The 16,805-nt window shown below is 34.0% G+C and overlaps 1 protein-coding gene across 1 annotated transcript in view; it reads left to right on the plus strand.

Annotated features, from left to right (window-relative positions):
• SYCP1 (synaptonemal complex protein 1) overlaps positions 1-16,805 on the plus strand; it is a 116,938-nt gene that overhangs the window by 64,824 nt on the left and 35,309 nt on the right. The window contains exons 23-27 of the mRNA XM_086717907.1: positions 88-150; positions 8,589-8,705; positions 9,086-9,196; positions 10,470-10,562; positions 11,318-11,392. Coding sequence (XP_086574033.1) covers positions 88-150; positions 8,589-8,705; positions 9,086-9,196; positions 10,470-10,562; positions 11,318-11,392 — 459 coding nt within the window. The remainder of the gene's footprint in view (positions 1-87; positions 151-8,588; positions 8,706-9,085; positions 9,197-10,469; positions 10,563-11,317; positions 11,393-16,805) is intronic.

A 16,805-nucleotide genomic window follows, 5' to 3' on the forward strand; every position in this document is an offset into this window, starting at 1 on the left:
TTCTTTCCTTTGGTAATTTCAGTCTAAGTCAGTGGCAGTGCAAAATTGAATCACTGAATGTAATTCTGTATTTTTAATTTTTTACAGAACAAGACCTTAAAAAAAAAGGGTACAGCAGAAAGCAAGCAACTGAATATTTATGAGATAAAGGTATTTGGACTCTTTGTTTTTAAAATACTAGTAAGTAGATGAGAACTTAGGAATTTTAAACTCTTGATATTGTAGCAGTTATTTTCAGAAATTATCTTTTGAGATTACAGGAATCCTTTTAGTTGTAATAGAGTACTTGTCTGTGATTTAGCTGAATTAAAATAATATAAGCAGCTTAAAATACATGAACGTGTGTGGTATATGTGTGTATTCATATTCCTTACCCATACCTCCACAATTGAGATTGAGTAGATTTTGGGGTGGAGCCTTGGAATCTACATTTTATTTTATTTTATTTTTTTTTAATTTAACTTTATTTTTTTATTTTTTTTCAATGTATGAAATTTATTGTCAAATTGGTTTTCATACAACACCCAGTGGTCATCCCAAAAGGTGCCCTCCTCAATACCCATCACCCACCCTCCCCTCCCTCCCACCCCCCATCAACCCTCAGTTTGTTCTCAGTTTTTAACAGTCTCTTATGCTTTGGCTCTCTCCCACTCTAACCTCTTTTTTTTTTTCCTTCCCCTCCTCCATGGGTTTCTGTTAAGTTTCTCAGGATCCACCTAAGAGTGAAAACATATGGTATCTGTCTTTCTCTGTATGGCTTATTTCACTTAGCATCACACTCTCCAATTCCATCCATGTTGCTACAAAGGGCCATATTTCGTTCTTTCTCATTGCCATGTAGTACTCCATTGTGTATATAAACCACAATTTCTTTATCCATTCATCAGTTGATGGACATTTAGGCTCTTTCCATAATTTGACTATTGTTGAGAGTGCTGCTATAAACATTGGGGTACAAGTGCCCCTATGCATCAGTACTCCTGTATGCCTTTGGTAAATTCCTAGAAGTGCTATTGCTGGGTGATAGGGTAGGTCTATTTTTAATTTTCTGAGGAACCTCCACACTGTTTTCCAGAGTGGCTGCACCAATTTGCATGGAATCTACATTTTATAGAAGCTCTACATATGATTATCTGGCTGCCCAAGAAGTTTGCGAACCATTGATTTTGCAGAAACAAATTGAATTTAGGGAATGTCAGCTCATGATGTCAGAGCTCTAATTTGTTATCATATGCCCAAGTCTTTGAACAACAACTGACAGTACTCAAATAGTTTTTGAGTCTTGAATGGAAAACAGTGGTTCTCGGTGTTTGAGACATGGCCCTTTTCTAGGAAAGCAAAAATATTACACCTTCCTGTAATACTATTTGAGATTAAAAATATATAAACATTGTGTTAAAAATGAAAAGAAGTCTCAAACTGCTAGAATTATGTAGAAAAGTAACTGATACATATATCCTATAAATCAGCCTTCTGTAGGTAGAATCAGGAGAAATGTACAAAATCTTCATAGCAGCATTACTTATAGTAGCCCTAAACTGAAGATGACACAGATAACCATTAGCAGTATAAAAATAAGTCAATAGGAAATCACTCTAAGATGACCCAGATGATGGAATTAGCAGGTAAGATCATTTATGTAGCTATTTTAATTGTGTTCAAAGATGGAGAGTATGATTATTAATGAAATAACAAATGGGGAATCTCCATGAATAAATGGAAACTTTATTTTTTTAAATTTTTTTTTCAACGTTTATTTATTTTTGGGACAGAGAGAGACAGAGCATGAACGGGGGAGGGGCAGAGAGAGAGGGAGACACAGAATCGGAAACAGGCTCCAGGCTCTGAGCCATCAGCCCAGAGCCTGACGCGGGGCTCGAACTCACAGACCGCGAGATCGTGACCTGGCTGAAGTTGGACGCTTAACGGACTGCACCACCCAGGCGCCCCAAAATGGAAACTTTAAAAAAGAATCACATGGAGATTCTAAAACTGAAAAGTAAAATATCTTAAACTTCAAGTGTCCTAGTAGTAGATTGAAAATGGATGAAGAGAGTGTCCGTGAACTTGAAGCTGGATCAATAGAAATGATCAGAGAAGCACAGAAGAAAGATGGAGAAGAAAATAAAAAAAGGAATGGTACTTTAGTGGCCTGCGGGACAATATCAAGTGGTTTTAAGTGTGTAGTTGGAGACCCTAAGAAGAGGGTAGAGAGAGAATAGGTCAAAAGAAGGTTATTTGAAGGATTTCTGAAAAATTTCCCACATTTAATAAAAAACAGAAACTTGTAGATCTGTGGCTTTTATCAAATCCAGAGGAAGATAAACAGAAAATGATACCTAGGCAGGTGTATCTTAGTCAAAGTGCTAAAACCCAAAATAGAAACTTAAAAGCAGCCAGAGAAGAACATCATATTGCATATGGGGAAACAATGACACAAATAAGGGCTGACCTTGCATTAGGACAGTGAAGGCTGGATGTCAAAGGAATGACATCTGTAAAGTGGTGCCAGAAATAAACCATCAAGCCAGAATTCTGTATGCAGCAAAAATAAGGACATTGAGAGTTGTACTAATCGTTAAAGATCTGCTGAAGGAATTTTTTTTCTGTCTGAAGGAAAATGACATCAGATGAAAACTTGAATCAATGGAAGGAATGAAAAGTACTAGAAACAGTAAATATGTAAATGAATACAAAAGGCTATGTATTTTTCTTTTTTTAAAATTTTTAAAATGTGTATTCGGCTTCTATAAAAAAATTCTATGTACAGTGCATAAGATATATGACAGCCATGGCTCAAAGGGCAGGAAGGTAAATACAACTATTTTGTTGTAGGATTTTTACATGATACATGAAGTAGTACACTATTAAGTCCTTGTGTAGACTATAAGTTAGTGATACATATTCTCTCTAGAGCAGTCACTATAAAATAATGGAAAGAAACAGTGAAAAGCCAATAGAAAAATGGAATGAAGAAAAAAATTTTTCCATTGGTTGTCAAATGATCCTTTATTGAAATATTTTTATTTACAGTTCTTCACCAGCTTAGCCCCACTGCTCACTATTGATGTCATGAGAGTGTCAGCCATCAACATTGCAGCCCGCAGATTGGGCAGTCAGTCCCCAAGATCTCTTTAATGGTTCCAGAGAGTTCTCTAGCAAAGATCGGTGCCACATCTGTCTGACTTTGTTGCCAATCTCATCAAAAGTGATATTTCCACTGTGCTTAGTATTTTTCTGCTGCTTTCTGTCTCTTGGCGGTTTCTTGATGGCTTTGATAATCAGGTCAGAGGCAGAAGGTACTACTTCAATCTAGGCCTGTCTGTTCTGAATGGCCAGTTTCACTGTAATCCTCAGACCCTTCCAATCACCAGTTGCCTTGGTGATATCATCACAAACCTTTTTTGGAGACAGACGTAGGGGGCTGATCTTCGGGGCCAGGACAGATGTGGCACCACCTTCTCTACCATTGCCCATCAGGTATACAACTTTCATCTCATTGGGATCAAACTTTATTGGCATGGTGACAGCAGTTGATGTTGGATGAATCTGGATTTGGGACCACCAAAGACAGTTGCACCTTCATCTCCTCCCAGCCAAAAGCCAAAAAAGTGGAATACTAAAAAATTTTGATAAATCCAAAAGAGGAGCAGAACAAAAAAAGAGATGACATGAAGGCAAAGAGCAAAATGATACATCTGAATCAAGCATATCAATAATTACCTTAAATATCAATGGACTAAATAATAAAAAGAAAGGCAGAGATTGTTAGTCTGGATAAAAAATTGAGACCAAACTATATGCTACCTATAAGAGACATACTTTATTTAATGTAAAGATACAAGGAGGTTGAAAATAAAGATGAAAAAGATACATTGTATACCATGCAAACAGTAAGAATAGGAAAACTGGAGTGATTGTTTTAATAACACACAAAATAGATTAAGATAAAAGTATTATCAGAGATCCAGAGGGGCATTTCACAGTGATAAAGGCATTAATGTATCAGGAAGATGTAACAATCATGAGTATGTTTGTATTTTATAACAGAGCTTCAAGATACATGAAGCAAAAACTTAAACTAAAATGAATTATAATACACCTCTTTTAGCAATTGATACAACTAGTAAAAAATTGGTAAGAATGTAGAAATTCTGAACAACACCATTTACTACCTTGACTTAATTTGCATTTATAGAACACTATAGTTAAGCTGTGAATTATTTTGTAGACACATAGAATGTTTACCAAGGAAGACCATATGCTGGGCTATAAAACAAGTCTCCATATGTTTAAAAAGATTGAAGTTTTACAAAGTATATTCTCTAACTACAATAGAATTAAGTTAGAAATAAGTAACCTTAAGATACCTAGAGAAGTCTGAATATTTAGAAATTAAATATCACACTAATAAGTCATAGGCCAAAGAAGAAATCACAAGAAAAGTTAGAAATGATTTTAAACTGAATAATGATAGAAATACAGCATGTCAAAATTTGTCGCATGCATTTGGCAGGTTTTGGAAGGAAATTTATAAACAATGTTCGTTTTAGAAAAGAAATGACTCACGTTTTTATTCAGAAACTGAGAAAAGGTGAGCAAATTAAACCAAAAGAAAGTAGACAAAAGGAAATAGTAAAGAAGAGAGATCAAAGAAACAGAAGAGAGACAAAGAGGAAAAAAAATGAAAAAAATCAATGAAGTCAAAAGTTGATTCTTTGAAAATATTACTAAAATTGATAATCCCTTAGCAGGATTGATCACAAAAATAATAAAACTCACTAAAGGTACGAATGAAATAGGACATTAATATAAATATTATAAATACTGGAAAGATAATAAGGGAATGTCATGGACAATTATATGCCAATAAATTTGAAACTTAGATGACATGGGAAAATTTGGAAAACCTAATTTACTAGAACGGACACAAAATGAAACAGAAAATCTAAAGAACCATATATCAGCGATACTGAATTCGTCATGAAAAATTTCCTAGAGAAATATCCAGATCTGGAAGATCTCACTGGTGAATTCTAACAAATGCTTCAGGAAGAAATAATACCCGTCTTGGGGGATGGGCAAAATGGGTGTTAGGGAGTAGGAGATACAGCTTCCTAGTTATGGACTGAGTAAGTCGTGGGAATTAAAGGTACAGCATAGGAACATAGTAATACTATTGTTAATAGTATTGTGTGATGACAAATGGTAGCTACAGTTGTGGTGAGTATGTAGCATAATGTATAGAGACGCTGAATGACTTTGTTGTACACCTGAAAGTAATGTAAAACTGTATATTCAAAAAATTTTTTTAAATAATATCAGCCTTCTATGAACTCTTCCTAAAAATAGAAGGGGAACAATTCCCAACTAGTTTTTTTGATACCAAATCCTGGCAAAGACATTACAAGAATATCTTTTATTTTTTCACTATCCCTTAGAAATATAGGTATAAGGGCGCCTGGGAGGCCCAGTTGGTTAAGCGTCTGACTTCGACTCAGGTCATGATCTCAGTGCTCATGAGTTTGAGCCCCGCGTCAGGCTCTGTGTTGACAGTTTGGATCGTGGAGCCTGCTTCGGATTCTGTGTCTCCCTCTCTCTCTCTCTGCCTTTCCCATTTGTTCTCTGTCTCTCTCCCTCAAAAATAACATTAAAAAATATATATGTATAAAATCCTTAATATAATAGTAAATTTAACCTTGTAATGAAAACTATCTTACATTGAACGAGTGAAGGTTTATCTTGAGAAGGTAGTTTAAAATTTGAAACTATCAGTGTAATTTCCTGTATCAAGTAATAAAAGAGAACAATATAATCATTTCAGTGATTGCAGAAAAAGCATCTGACAAAATTCTGCACTCATTTTTTTTATTAAAAAAAATTTTTTTTAAATGTTTATTTATGAGAGAGAGAGAGACAGAGTGTGAGCGGGGGAGGGACAGAGAGAGAGGGAGACACAGAATCCGAAGCAGGCTCTAGGTTCCAAGCTGTCAGCACAGAGCCCGACGCGGGGCTCGAACTCATGGACCGTGAGATCATGACCTAAGCCAAAGTTGGACACTCAACCGACTGAGCCACCCAGGCGCCCCTGCACTCATTTTTTTAAAAATATAATTTATTGTCAAGTAGCTAACATACAACGTATACAGTGTGTTCTTGGTTTTGGGGATAGATTCCTGTGATTTATCACTTACATACAACACCCAGTGCTCATCCAACAAGTGCCCTCCTCAATGCCCATCTCCCATTTTCCCCTCTCTCCCATCCCCCTTATCAATCTTTAGTTTGTTCTCTGTATTTAAGAGTCTCTTATGGGTTTGCCTCCCTCTCTGTTTGAAACTATTTTTCCCCTTCCCTTTCCCCATGGTCTTCTGTTAAGCTTCTCAAGTTCCACATATGAGTGAAAACATGGTATCTGTCTTTCTCTGACATATTTCTTAGCACAATGGCTTCCAGTTCCGTCCATGTTGTTGCAAATGACTGGATTTCATTCTTTCTCATCACCAAGCACTACAGTACACTCATACAATGGAACAGCGTTTAGCAGTGAAAATGAAGGAAGTGTATTTACACACATAAGTATCTGAAATATACTGATGAATAAAAAAATGCAAGAAAGAAAAATAAACATACATTTACATAAAGTTCAAAAACAACTCTGAAATATTGGTAGATAAATATACAGTAGAACTATAAAGAAGAGCAAGGAAAAATGAATATTAAGGATATTTGTTACATTTGAGGGGCAGAAGGGGCAAACCAATGAAGAGAGGCACTCAGAAGTATTTATGAATATTGATACTATTCCATCTTAAAGTTGGTTGATTCTTGAGTACAGTATACGGTCTGATTCATTGTTAAATTACTTATACCTCCCTTCCCCAATTCCTGTCCCTGCCATATACCTACTCTTCATTTCTAATTCAGCTCTAAAGTAATAAGTGACTCTGGAGGGTGGATATGCTAATTCAGGTTTCTCTTTCTTTTGATAATTTCTGTGTTTGAATCATGTCTACACAACTCAGTACATTTTTGTACAAAATGTATGAAAATAGTAGAAATCAAAGATATTAATTCTTTATAGAAAATCTCTTTAAGACTATGTCTTTCATGAAATCTATTTTTCTCATTTGCTTATGCTTTTAGTATCCTATCTAGGAATCCACTGCCAGATCCATGAATGTTAGCTCCTATTTTCTTCTAAGAGTTTTATAGTTTTAGCTATTACAGTTAAATCTTTAATCTGTTTTGAGTTTTTTTTTTTTTTATGATACAAGGTTAAGTGTCCAGATTTATTTCTTTCCATGTGAATAGCAGTTGTCTCAGCAACATTTGTTAGAGTATTCTTTCCCCATTGAATTGTCATGTTACTCTTGTTGAAAATAAATTACAAATTGACCATAGCTGTATGGCCTTGTTTCTGGACTCCCAATTCTATTGCCTTGATCTGTATGTTATCTTATGTCAGTATCACACTGTTTTAATTATTGTAGCTTTGTAATAAGTTTTATTATAAATTATTAATGAGTATGTGTCCTCCAACATCATTCTTTTTCAAGATTGTTTTGGCTATTCAGGGTTCCTAATAATTCCATATAAACTTTAGGATCAGCTTCTATATTTTCTGACAAAAAGATGGTTGGGATGTTGGTAGACATTTTATTGAATGTATCAAAGGGCAGTGTCAAAAGAGTGAAAGGCAACCCACAGGATAGAGAGAATATTAGCCAGTCATATACTTGGTAATGATCTAGTATTCAGAATATAAAGAACACTTCCAATTCAGCAACAAAAGCCAGTCACAAAAGGACAGATGCTGCATGATTCCACTTTTTTGAGGCATGAGTCAGATTCACAGAAGCAGAGATTAGAATGGGCAAGGGGTAGGGGGAAATGGAGAGTTCCTCAATTTGTATAAAGTTTCCATTAGGTAGGATAAGTTAGTTCTAAGATCAGCTGTACAGCAGCAGATGGTACAGCATGGTACCTACAGTCAACAATACTGTATTGTGAACTTATTCATTTAAGAGGATCTCATGTTAAAATGTTCTTAATGGCAAGAAACAAAGGGATAGCAGGAAACTTTTGGAGGTGATGCATTATGTCTATCATCTGAATCGTGGTGGTTTTACGGTATATGCATATGTCTAAATTTATCAAATTGTATACATTATGTATAGTTTTTTTTATGTGTATCAGTTGTACCTCAGTAAAGCTGTTTGTTTTGTTTTGGTAAAAGAGCAGACTTTTCTTTGAGTCACATGGATGTTCTATCCAAATGGAGTACTTACTATAATAAACCTAAACCTGAGACTAAATAAATATTGCTGAGGAATGGATTAAAAATATATATATGGTTGCTTTTAAAACATTACTTGCTAACACTACATACATACTTCGGGGGAGAAGATAGATTTTGTGAAAAATAAAGCACATCTCACCGTATAAAAAATGTAAGAAAATGATCTAACCACAATTGCAATGAATAAGTAATCTTTTAAGATTCACAAAACCCCAAAATGAATACAGAATATTTTTAAGTAATCCACAGCATTTACTAATGTTCATGTTATTTTCTTTGCTCAAAGGTCAATAAATTAGAGTTAGAACTAGAAGTTGCCAAACAAAAATTTAAAGAAATGACTGACATCTATCAAAAAGAAATTAAAGACAAAACGATATCAGAAGAAAATCTTTTGGAAGAGGTAGGAAAAACTATGTTTGAAAATTTGTTATCTTAAAACTATATTTTTATTAGCACTTTAAGAGAAAAGCAATTCTTATTTTTAAATTATGATTTTTAAAAGATTTAATAAATTTATATGAGACAGTTTCTATGAAGCTTAAAAATATCTTTGTTATTGTAAGTATTTGAGTACTGAGTAGTATATTTTGCCAAGACTAAGATTAATAACATTAAAAGATTATAACATTACGGTGTTATATGTTAATGCATTTTCTGCTTGGCTTTCCTAATATCCTCGTGTTTGATTTCTGCATTTTATGTAAGTAGTGTGTATGGTCTTTGGATTTAAGTTAAATTTGTTTTTTGTGCATTAATTTTAAGAATCACTTTATTTGATAGGTTGAGAAAGCAAAAGTAATAGCTGATGAAGCAGTAAAATTACAGAAAGAAATTGATAAGCGATGTCAACATAAAATAGCTGAAATGGTAGCACTTATGGAAAAACATAAGGTAACTCTTCCCTTTTTGTGTATTGAAAACTATTAATTGGAGCCATATTTATGAATAAAATGATGAAATCAAGATAACATTCTGATATGTCAGAAAACTATGCAAGAATGTCTTATTACAGCTAGAATATTCTTGATCTCTCATTTCTCACAGTTTGGGTCTTAACTACACAAAGCTGAGTTCGGGTGTCACTTCCTTGGTAGAATCTCTCTTTGTCATCTGTGATGTATGGAAGTAATCACTTTTCTTCTGAATTTTCCTAGTAGTCTCTTATAGCCACCTTCTATTTATTTAAGTACATCCCCAGGATATGTATCTGGTAAATATTTATATCATCTATATGGCTAACACATATTAGGATAAACAAATTTTTATCAGTGGTATAAATAGATGAAAGACTTCATGTTTGTTGTGTTTGTGAGTATGCTGTATTTTTTGTTCTAAAAGTAACGTTCTAAAAGTAGTCATTCTTTTAGGGGAATTTACCTTTATTCCCTTCAAGATTTGGAGAGGAGGTAGGCTATATCTATCTATCTATCCATGTTAAAAATTGTTGGTGAAATATAACATTGTTATGAGGTAACCAACAAGAATTAAACATATTTAAGTAATAAATATTAACAAAATTCATAAAAATATTGGGAACTCGGGGTGCCTGGGTGGTTCAGTCAGTTAAGCATCCTACTCACAATCTCAGCTTAGGTTCGTGAGTTCAGGTCTCATATTGGGTTCCACGCTGGGCATGGAGCTTAACTTTAAAATATTGTGAACTCATAGATTTAAGTATATTTTATATATCTCAATCCAGTATAATCCTTGATGCTCAAATTGTTTATCTTTTGGCCAGCGGGAGGCTCTTCAAACTCATTGGCCAGTCCTTTTGACCTTAATAATTTCTGACAGCTTTTTTGCTTTCTATTGTGACAAATGCTCAAGAGTCATCCTGTATTCCCAGATTTGGAATCAGTTACTTTTCTAAGAGGTCCTGGCATTCCTACCTTAGTTTTTAAATTATGACATTCAACATTTCTAATTAAAAAGAATTTTTTGCTGCTATTGTGTTAGATTATTTTCAAGACTGTTTTTTTATGTTTCATTGATTACATTATATGAATAAAAAAGACTTGAAAAGTTAGGAAAAAAACTCAGATATATATCACTGAATTCCTAGACATTGTCTAACAAATATTAAATGCTTAAGAATACCACCATTAATAAAACATGACCTATTTGTGTTCTGATACACCTAAAATATTTTCTCTGTTTAATATAGCACCAATATGATAAAATAGTTGAAGAAAGAGACGCAGAATTAGGACTTTATAAAAGCAAAGAACAAGAACAGTCATCAATGAAGGCATCTTTGGTGAGTTACAGAGCAAATAGTACTAATGCCAATTTTCGTATCAGCATGGCTGGTGGTAAAGAGTAATATATTAAATAAAGCCATAATTTTAGAGCTATGGAATCAAAGAATCTTACACTTTGAAAAAGATCTTATGGGTTTGATAGTTAAGTGGTTTTCCAATTTATATTCTGAAATGGTGGAGTGAACTATTTTTTCAAATGAATAAATATAAACTCCAGTTACAAATAAATTTGGAACTCTGATAGAGATGGGGAGAGGAGGAATGGGATATATTAGGAGATGCTGAGGAGGAGAATATACATGGTGTTAATATTTCTTCAGAGAAAACTGTAAGAAATTTGTCTAAATGAAATCTTTAGTCATGTTCAGCTAGCAGGCTGTCTATCAGTAGACTTTTAAAGTGTACAGGGGCGCCTGGGTGGCGCAGTCGGTTAAGCGTCCGACTTCAGCCAGGTCACGATCTCGCGGTCCGTGAGTTCGAGCCCCGCGTCGGGCTCTGAGCTGATGGCTCAGAGCCTGGAGCCTGTTTCCGATTCTGTGTCTCCCTCTCTCTCTGCCCCTCCCCCGTTCATGCTCTGTCTCTCTCTGTCCCAAAAATAAATAAACGTTGAAAAAAAAAATTTTTAAAGTGTATATATTTTATTAGTGAATTTATTTCTCTGAAAAACCGAATATATCTGAAGCATTTGTTAGCATTGTTTTGAGAAATACATGGATGTACTTGAAAATTTCATATTTTTTTTTTTCTTTAGGAAGCTGAACTATCTAATTTCAAAAATGAGCTTTTGTCTGTTAAGAAACAACTTGAAATAGAAAGAGAAGAAAAGGTAGGTTTTGTGGCATTAAAGTAACTAATTGTACCATTTAGGTGTGACTTTGTTTTCTTAATTTTTTACTGAAGTATAATTGCAACATTGTTCTTATAAACATGTCATACTAGAAAATATATATTTATTATATATATTTAATATTAATTAAATTATATAATTTATAATTATATAATATATTATATTATATTTAATTTAATATTTTATATTAAATTATTAATTTAATTTAATATATAAAATAAATTTAATATAATTTAATAATTATATATAATTATATAATTATAATATAATTATTTAAAATATATAATTTATAATTATATAATATATTATATTATATTTAATTTAATATTTTATATTAAATTATTAATTTAATTTAATATATAAAATAAATTTAATATAACTTAATAATTATATATAATTATATAATTATAATATAATTAATTAATTAATATAAATATAATTAATATTAATATTTAATTAATATTAAATATATATAATAAATATATATTTTTAAAATATAGTTTTTCCCCATTAGCTTCTTTTTCAGACATATTTAGTATATTCCTTTATTGAAATATTAAACATAAATATAGCCATACTTTAGGCGTGCTTTTAGATAGAAGTACTTGGAAAATATTATCTCGTATATTATAAAATGCTTATGTATTTAGATGTGTTTTTTAAACTATTCATCAGGTTTTAGGAAAGAATAATGCCTTATATTTGTATAGTGTTTTGCAGTTTACAAAATGAATTGACTTACTTAAAACTTTTTTGTAATGTTTATTTTTGAGAGAGAGTGCGTATGCATGAGTTAGTGAGAGAGGGGTGGAGAGAGAGGGAGACACAGAATCTGAAGCAGGCTCCAGGCTCTGAGCTGTCAGCACAGAGCCTGACATGGGGCTTGAACCCACGAAGTGCGAGATCATGACCTGAGCCAAAGGTCTCAGACGCTTAACCCACTGAGCCACCCACGAGGCTCTGAAAAGTTTCTGCTTTTAATGAATGTTGTCAGAGGAATGACTAAATGGTTTTCTCTTCACCTGTATTAGTAACATATACTTACCTTTATCCTGCTGTTTTAGTAGAAGAGGTCTTCTTCATTGTTTTTAACTACTCTTAAGGTTCTTTTCTTTCCAAATGTTTTCCAGTTTTATTGAGATATACTTGGCATGCAGCCCTGTCCAAGTTTAAGGTACACAGCATTATTTGACCTACATATATTGTGAAATGATTACTGTAATACATTTAACATCCATCATTTCATATAGATGCCAAAAAAAAAAAAAGAAAAAAATGTTCTTTCCCTTTTCATGAGAACTCTTAGGATTTACTCTCTTAACTTTCACGTATACCATATAGCAGTGTTAACTATAGTCATTGTGTGGTAAATTACATCCCTAGTACTTATTTATCTTATAACTTGAAGTTTGTACCTTTGACCATTTTCATCTAATTCCCCAGCCCCAAGCCCCTTGCCTCTGGTAACCACAAATCTGATGTTTTTCTATGAGTTTTTTGTTAGAAAAAATTTTTTTAATGTTTATTTATTTTTGAGAGAGAGACAGAGCACAAGCAGGGCAGCGGGATGGGGGAGGGCAGAGGGAGGGAAACACAGAATCTGAAACAGGCTCCAGGCTCTGAGATGTCAGTACAGAGCCCAACACGGGACTTGAACCCACAAACTGTGAGATCATGACCTGAGCAGAAGTCAGATGCTTAAACCGACTGAGCCACCCAGGTGCCCAGAGTTTTTAAAATTTTAGACTCTCATGTAAATGAGAACATGTAAGTATTTGTTTTTCTTTGACTTAATTCATACAGCATAATGCTCCCAAGCTCCATTCATGTTATTGCAAATGGCAGGATTTCCTTCTTATTTATGGCTGAATAATCTAACAGTGTGTGTGTATATATGTGTCTGTATGTGTATCACACTTTATGCATTCATCTGTTGGTAACACTTAAGTTGTTTCTTTGTCTTAGCTATTGGAAGTAATGCTGCTGCAATGAACATGTGGGGACAGATATCTCTTTAGCATAGTGTTTTCATTTCCTTTGGATGTATTCCTAGAAATGGGATGGCTAGATCATATGGTAGTTTTATTATTGATTTTTTTTGAAGGAGCTCCATACTGTTTTCCATAGTGGCTGTACCAATTTACAGTCCCACCAACAGTGCACACAAGGGTTTTCTTTTCTTCTTGTTTTTGTTGTTGTTTCAAGCTTTTATTTAAATTCCAGTTAGTTAACATATAGTGTAATCTTAGTTTCAGGAGTAGAATTTAGTGATTCATCACTTACATATAATATCCACTGTTCATCAGAACGGGTGCCCTCCTTAATACTCCTCACCTATTTATCTCCCTCCATCAACCCCCAGTTTGTTCTCTGTTCTTAAGAGTCTCTTATGGTTTGTTTCCCTCCTTTCTTTTCCCCCTTCCCATATGTGCATCCATTTTATTTCTTAAATTGCATGTATGAGTGAAATAAGACAGTATTTGTCTCTGACTTATTTTTCTTAGCAGGATACGCTCTAGCTTCATCCATGTCATTGCAGATGGCAAGATTTTATTCTTTTTGATGGCTGAGTAGTATTCCTTGTGTGTGTGTATTTATACACACATCTTCTTTATTCGTTCATTAGTCAGTGGATATTTGGGGTCTTTTCATAGTTTGGCTGTTGTTGGTAATGCTGCTATAAACAAATTGGGGTGCATATATCCCTTTGAGTCTGTATTTTTATATTCTTTGGGTAAATACCTAGTGCAATTGCTGGGTCATAGGGTAGTTCCATTTTTAACTTTTTGAAGAACCTCCATATTGTTTTCCAGAGTGGCTGTACCAGTTTTCATTCTCATCAACAGTGTAAGAGGGCTCCCCTTTCTCCGCATCCTTACCAATGTCTTTTATTTCCTGTGTTGTTAATTTTAGCCATTCTGACAGGTATGGGGGTGGTATCTCATCATGGTTTTGATTTGTATTTGACTGATGATGAGTGATGCGGAGCATATTTTTTGTGTCTGTTATCCATCTGAATGTCATCTTTGGAAAAATGTCTGTTCATGTCTTCTGCCTATTTCTTCACTGGATTATCGGTTTTTTGGCTGTTGAGTTTGATAAGTTCTTTATAGATTTTGGATACTAACCCTTTATCAGCTGTGCTGTCTGCAAATACCTTGTCCCATTCTGTCAGTTACCTTTTAGTTTTGTTGATTGTTTCCTTTGCTGTGCAGAAGATTTTTATCTTGATGAGGTCCCAATAGTTGATTTTTGCTTTTATTTCCCTTGGCTTCAGAGATGTGTCAAGTAAGAAATTGCTGCAGCTGAGGTCAAAGAGGTTGTTGACTGTTTTCTCTAATAGGATTTTGATGGTTCCTGTCTCACATTTAGGTCTTTCATCCATTTTGAGTTTATTTGTGTGTATGGTGTTAAAAGTGGTTCGGTTTTGGAGTTTCTGGGTGGCTCAGTTGGTTGAGTGTCCGACTTCGGTTCAGGTCATGATCTTGCAGTTCGTGGGTTCGAGCCCCATGTTGGGCTCTTTGCTGACAGCTTGGAGTCTGGAGCCTGCTTCAGATTCTGTGTCTCCCTCTCTCTCTGTCCCTCCCTGCTCACATGCTCTCTCTCTCTCAAACATAAAAAAAATTAAAAAATAAAGTGGTTGAGTTTCATTCTTCTGCATGTCACTGTCCAGTTTTCTCAACACCATTTGTTGAAAAGACTGTCTTTTTTTCCATTAGATAGTCTTTCCTGCTTTGTAGAAGATTAGTTGACCCTATGGCTGTGGGTCTATTTCTGGGTTTTCTGTTCTGTTCCATTGATCTATGTGTCTGTTTTTCTGCCAGTAGCATATTACAGCTTTGTAATATAGCTTGAAGCCCAGAATTGTGATGCCTCCAGCTTTGCTTTTCTTTTTCAAGATTGCTTTGACTATTTGGGGTCATTTGTGCTTCCATATAAATTTTAGGACTGTTTGTTCTACCTCTGTGAAAATGCTTTGATAGGGATTGCATAAAATATGTAGATTGCTTTGGGTAGTATTGACATTTTAACAATATTTTTTCTTCCAATTTGTGAGCATGGAATGTTTTTCTATTTCTTTGTGTCATCTTCAGTTTCTTTCATCAGTGTTCTATAGTTTTCAGAGTACAGATCTTTTACTCATTTACTTAGGTTTATTCCTAGGTATTGTATAGTTTTTAGTGCAGTTGTAAATGGCATAGATTCCTTGATTTTTCTTTCTGCTGCCTCATTATTGGTGTTTAGAAATGCAACAGGTTTCTATAAGTTGATTTTGTATCCTTTGACTTTACTAATTTCATTTATCAGTTGTAGCAATTTTTGGTGGAGTCTTTTGGGTTTTCTACATAGAGTATCGTGTCTGCGAATAGTGAAAGTTTGACTTCTTCCTTGCTGATTTGGATGCCTTTTATTTCTTTTTGTTGTTGATTGCTGTGGCTAGGACTTCCAGTACTATGTTAAATAATAATGGCAAGAGTGGATATCTCTGTCTTGTTCCTGACAGTAGAGGAAAAGTTCTCAGTTTTTCCCCCATTGGGGATTATATTAGCTGTGAATCTTTCATATATGGCCTTTATGATGTTGATATATGTCCCCTCTATTCCTACGTTGTTGAGGGGTTTTATCAAGAATGGATGAGATACTTTATCAGATGCTTTTTTCTGCATATATTGACAGGATCATTACGGTTCTTAGCCTTTCTTTTATGTATGATGTATCACATTGATTGATTTGTGAATATTGAACCAACCTTGCAGCCCAGGAATAAATCCCATTTGATTGTGGTGAATGATTATTTTAATGTATTGTTGGATTTGACTTTCTCTAGTATTTTGTTGAGAATTTTTGTGTTCATGTTCATCAGGGATATTGGTCTGTAATTCTTGTGTTTAGCTGGGTCTTTGGTTTCAGAATCAAGGTAATGATGGCCTTGTAGAGTGAGTTTGAAAGTTTCCCTTCCATTTCTATTTTTTTGGAACCGTTTCAAAAGAATAGGTATTAACTCTTCTTTAAAGGTTTTGCCTGAAAAGCCATCTGGCCCTGGACTTCTTTTAGTTGGAAGTGTTTTGATTACTGATTCAATTTCTTCGCTAGTTATCTCTGTTTGCCTTTTCGATTTCTTCCTTTTTCAGTTTTGGTAGCTTATATGTTTCTAGGAATTTATCCATTTCTTCCAGATTGCCCCATTTGTTGGCATGTGATTTTTCATAATATTCTCTTACAGTTGTTTGTATTTCTGTGGTATTGGTTTTGATCTCCTCTCATCTGTGATTTTATTTATTTGGGTCCTTTCTCTTATAAGTCTGGCTAGGAGTTTATCAATTTTGTTAATTCTTTCTAGGAACCAGCTCCTAGTTTCATTGATCTGTTTTATTTTTTTGTTTCTATATCA

The sequence above is a fragment of the Puma concolor genome, chromosome C1 (genome assembly GCF_028749965.1).
Source record: "Puma concolor isolate L17-30 chromosome C1, mPumCon1.1.hap2, whole genome shotgun sequence".
NCBI lineage: Eukaryota > Metazoa > Chordata > Mammalia > Carnivora > Felidae > Puma > Puma concolor.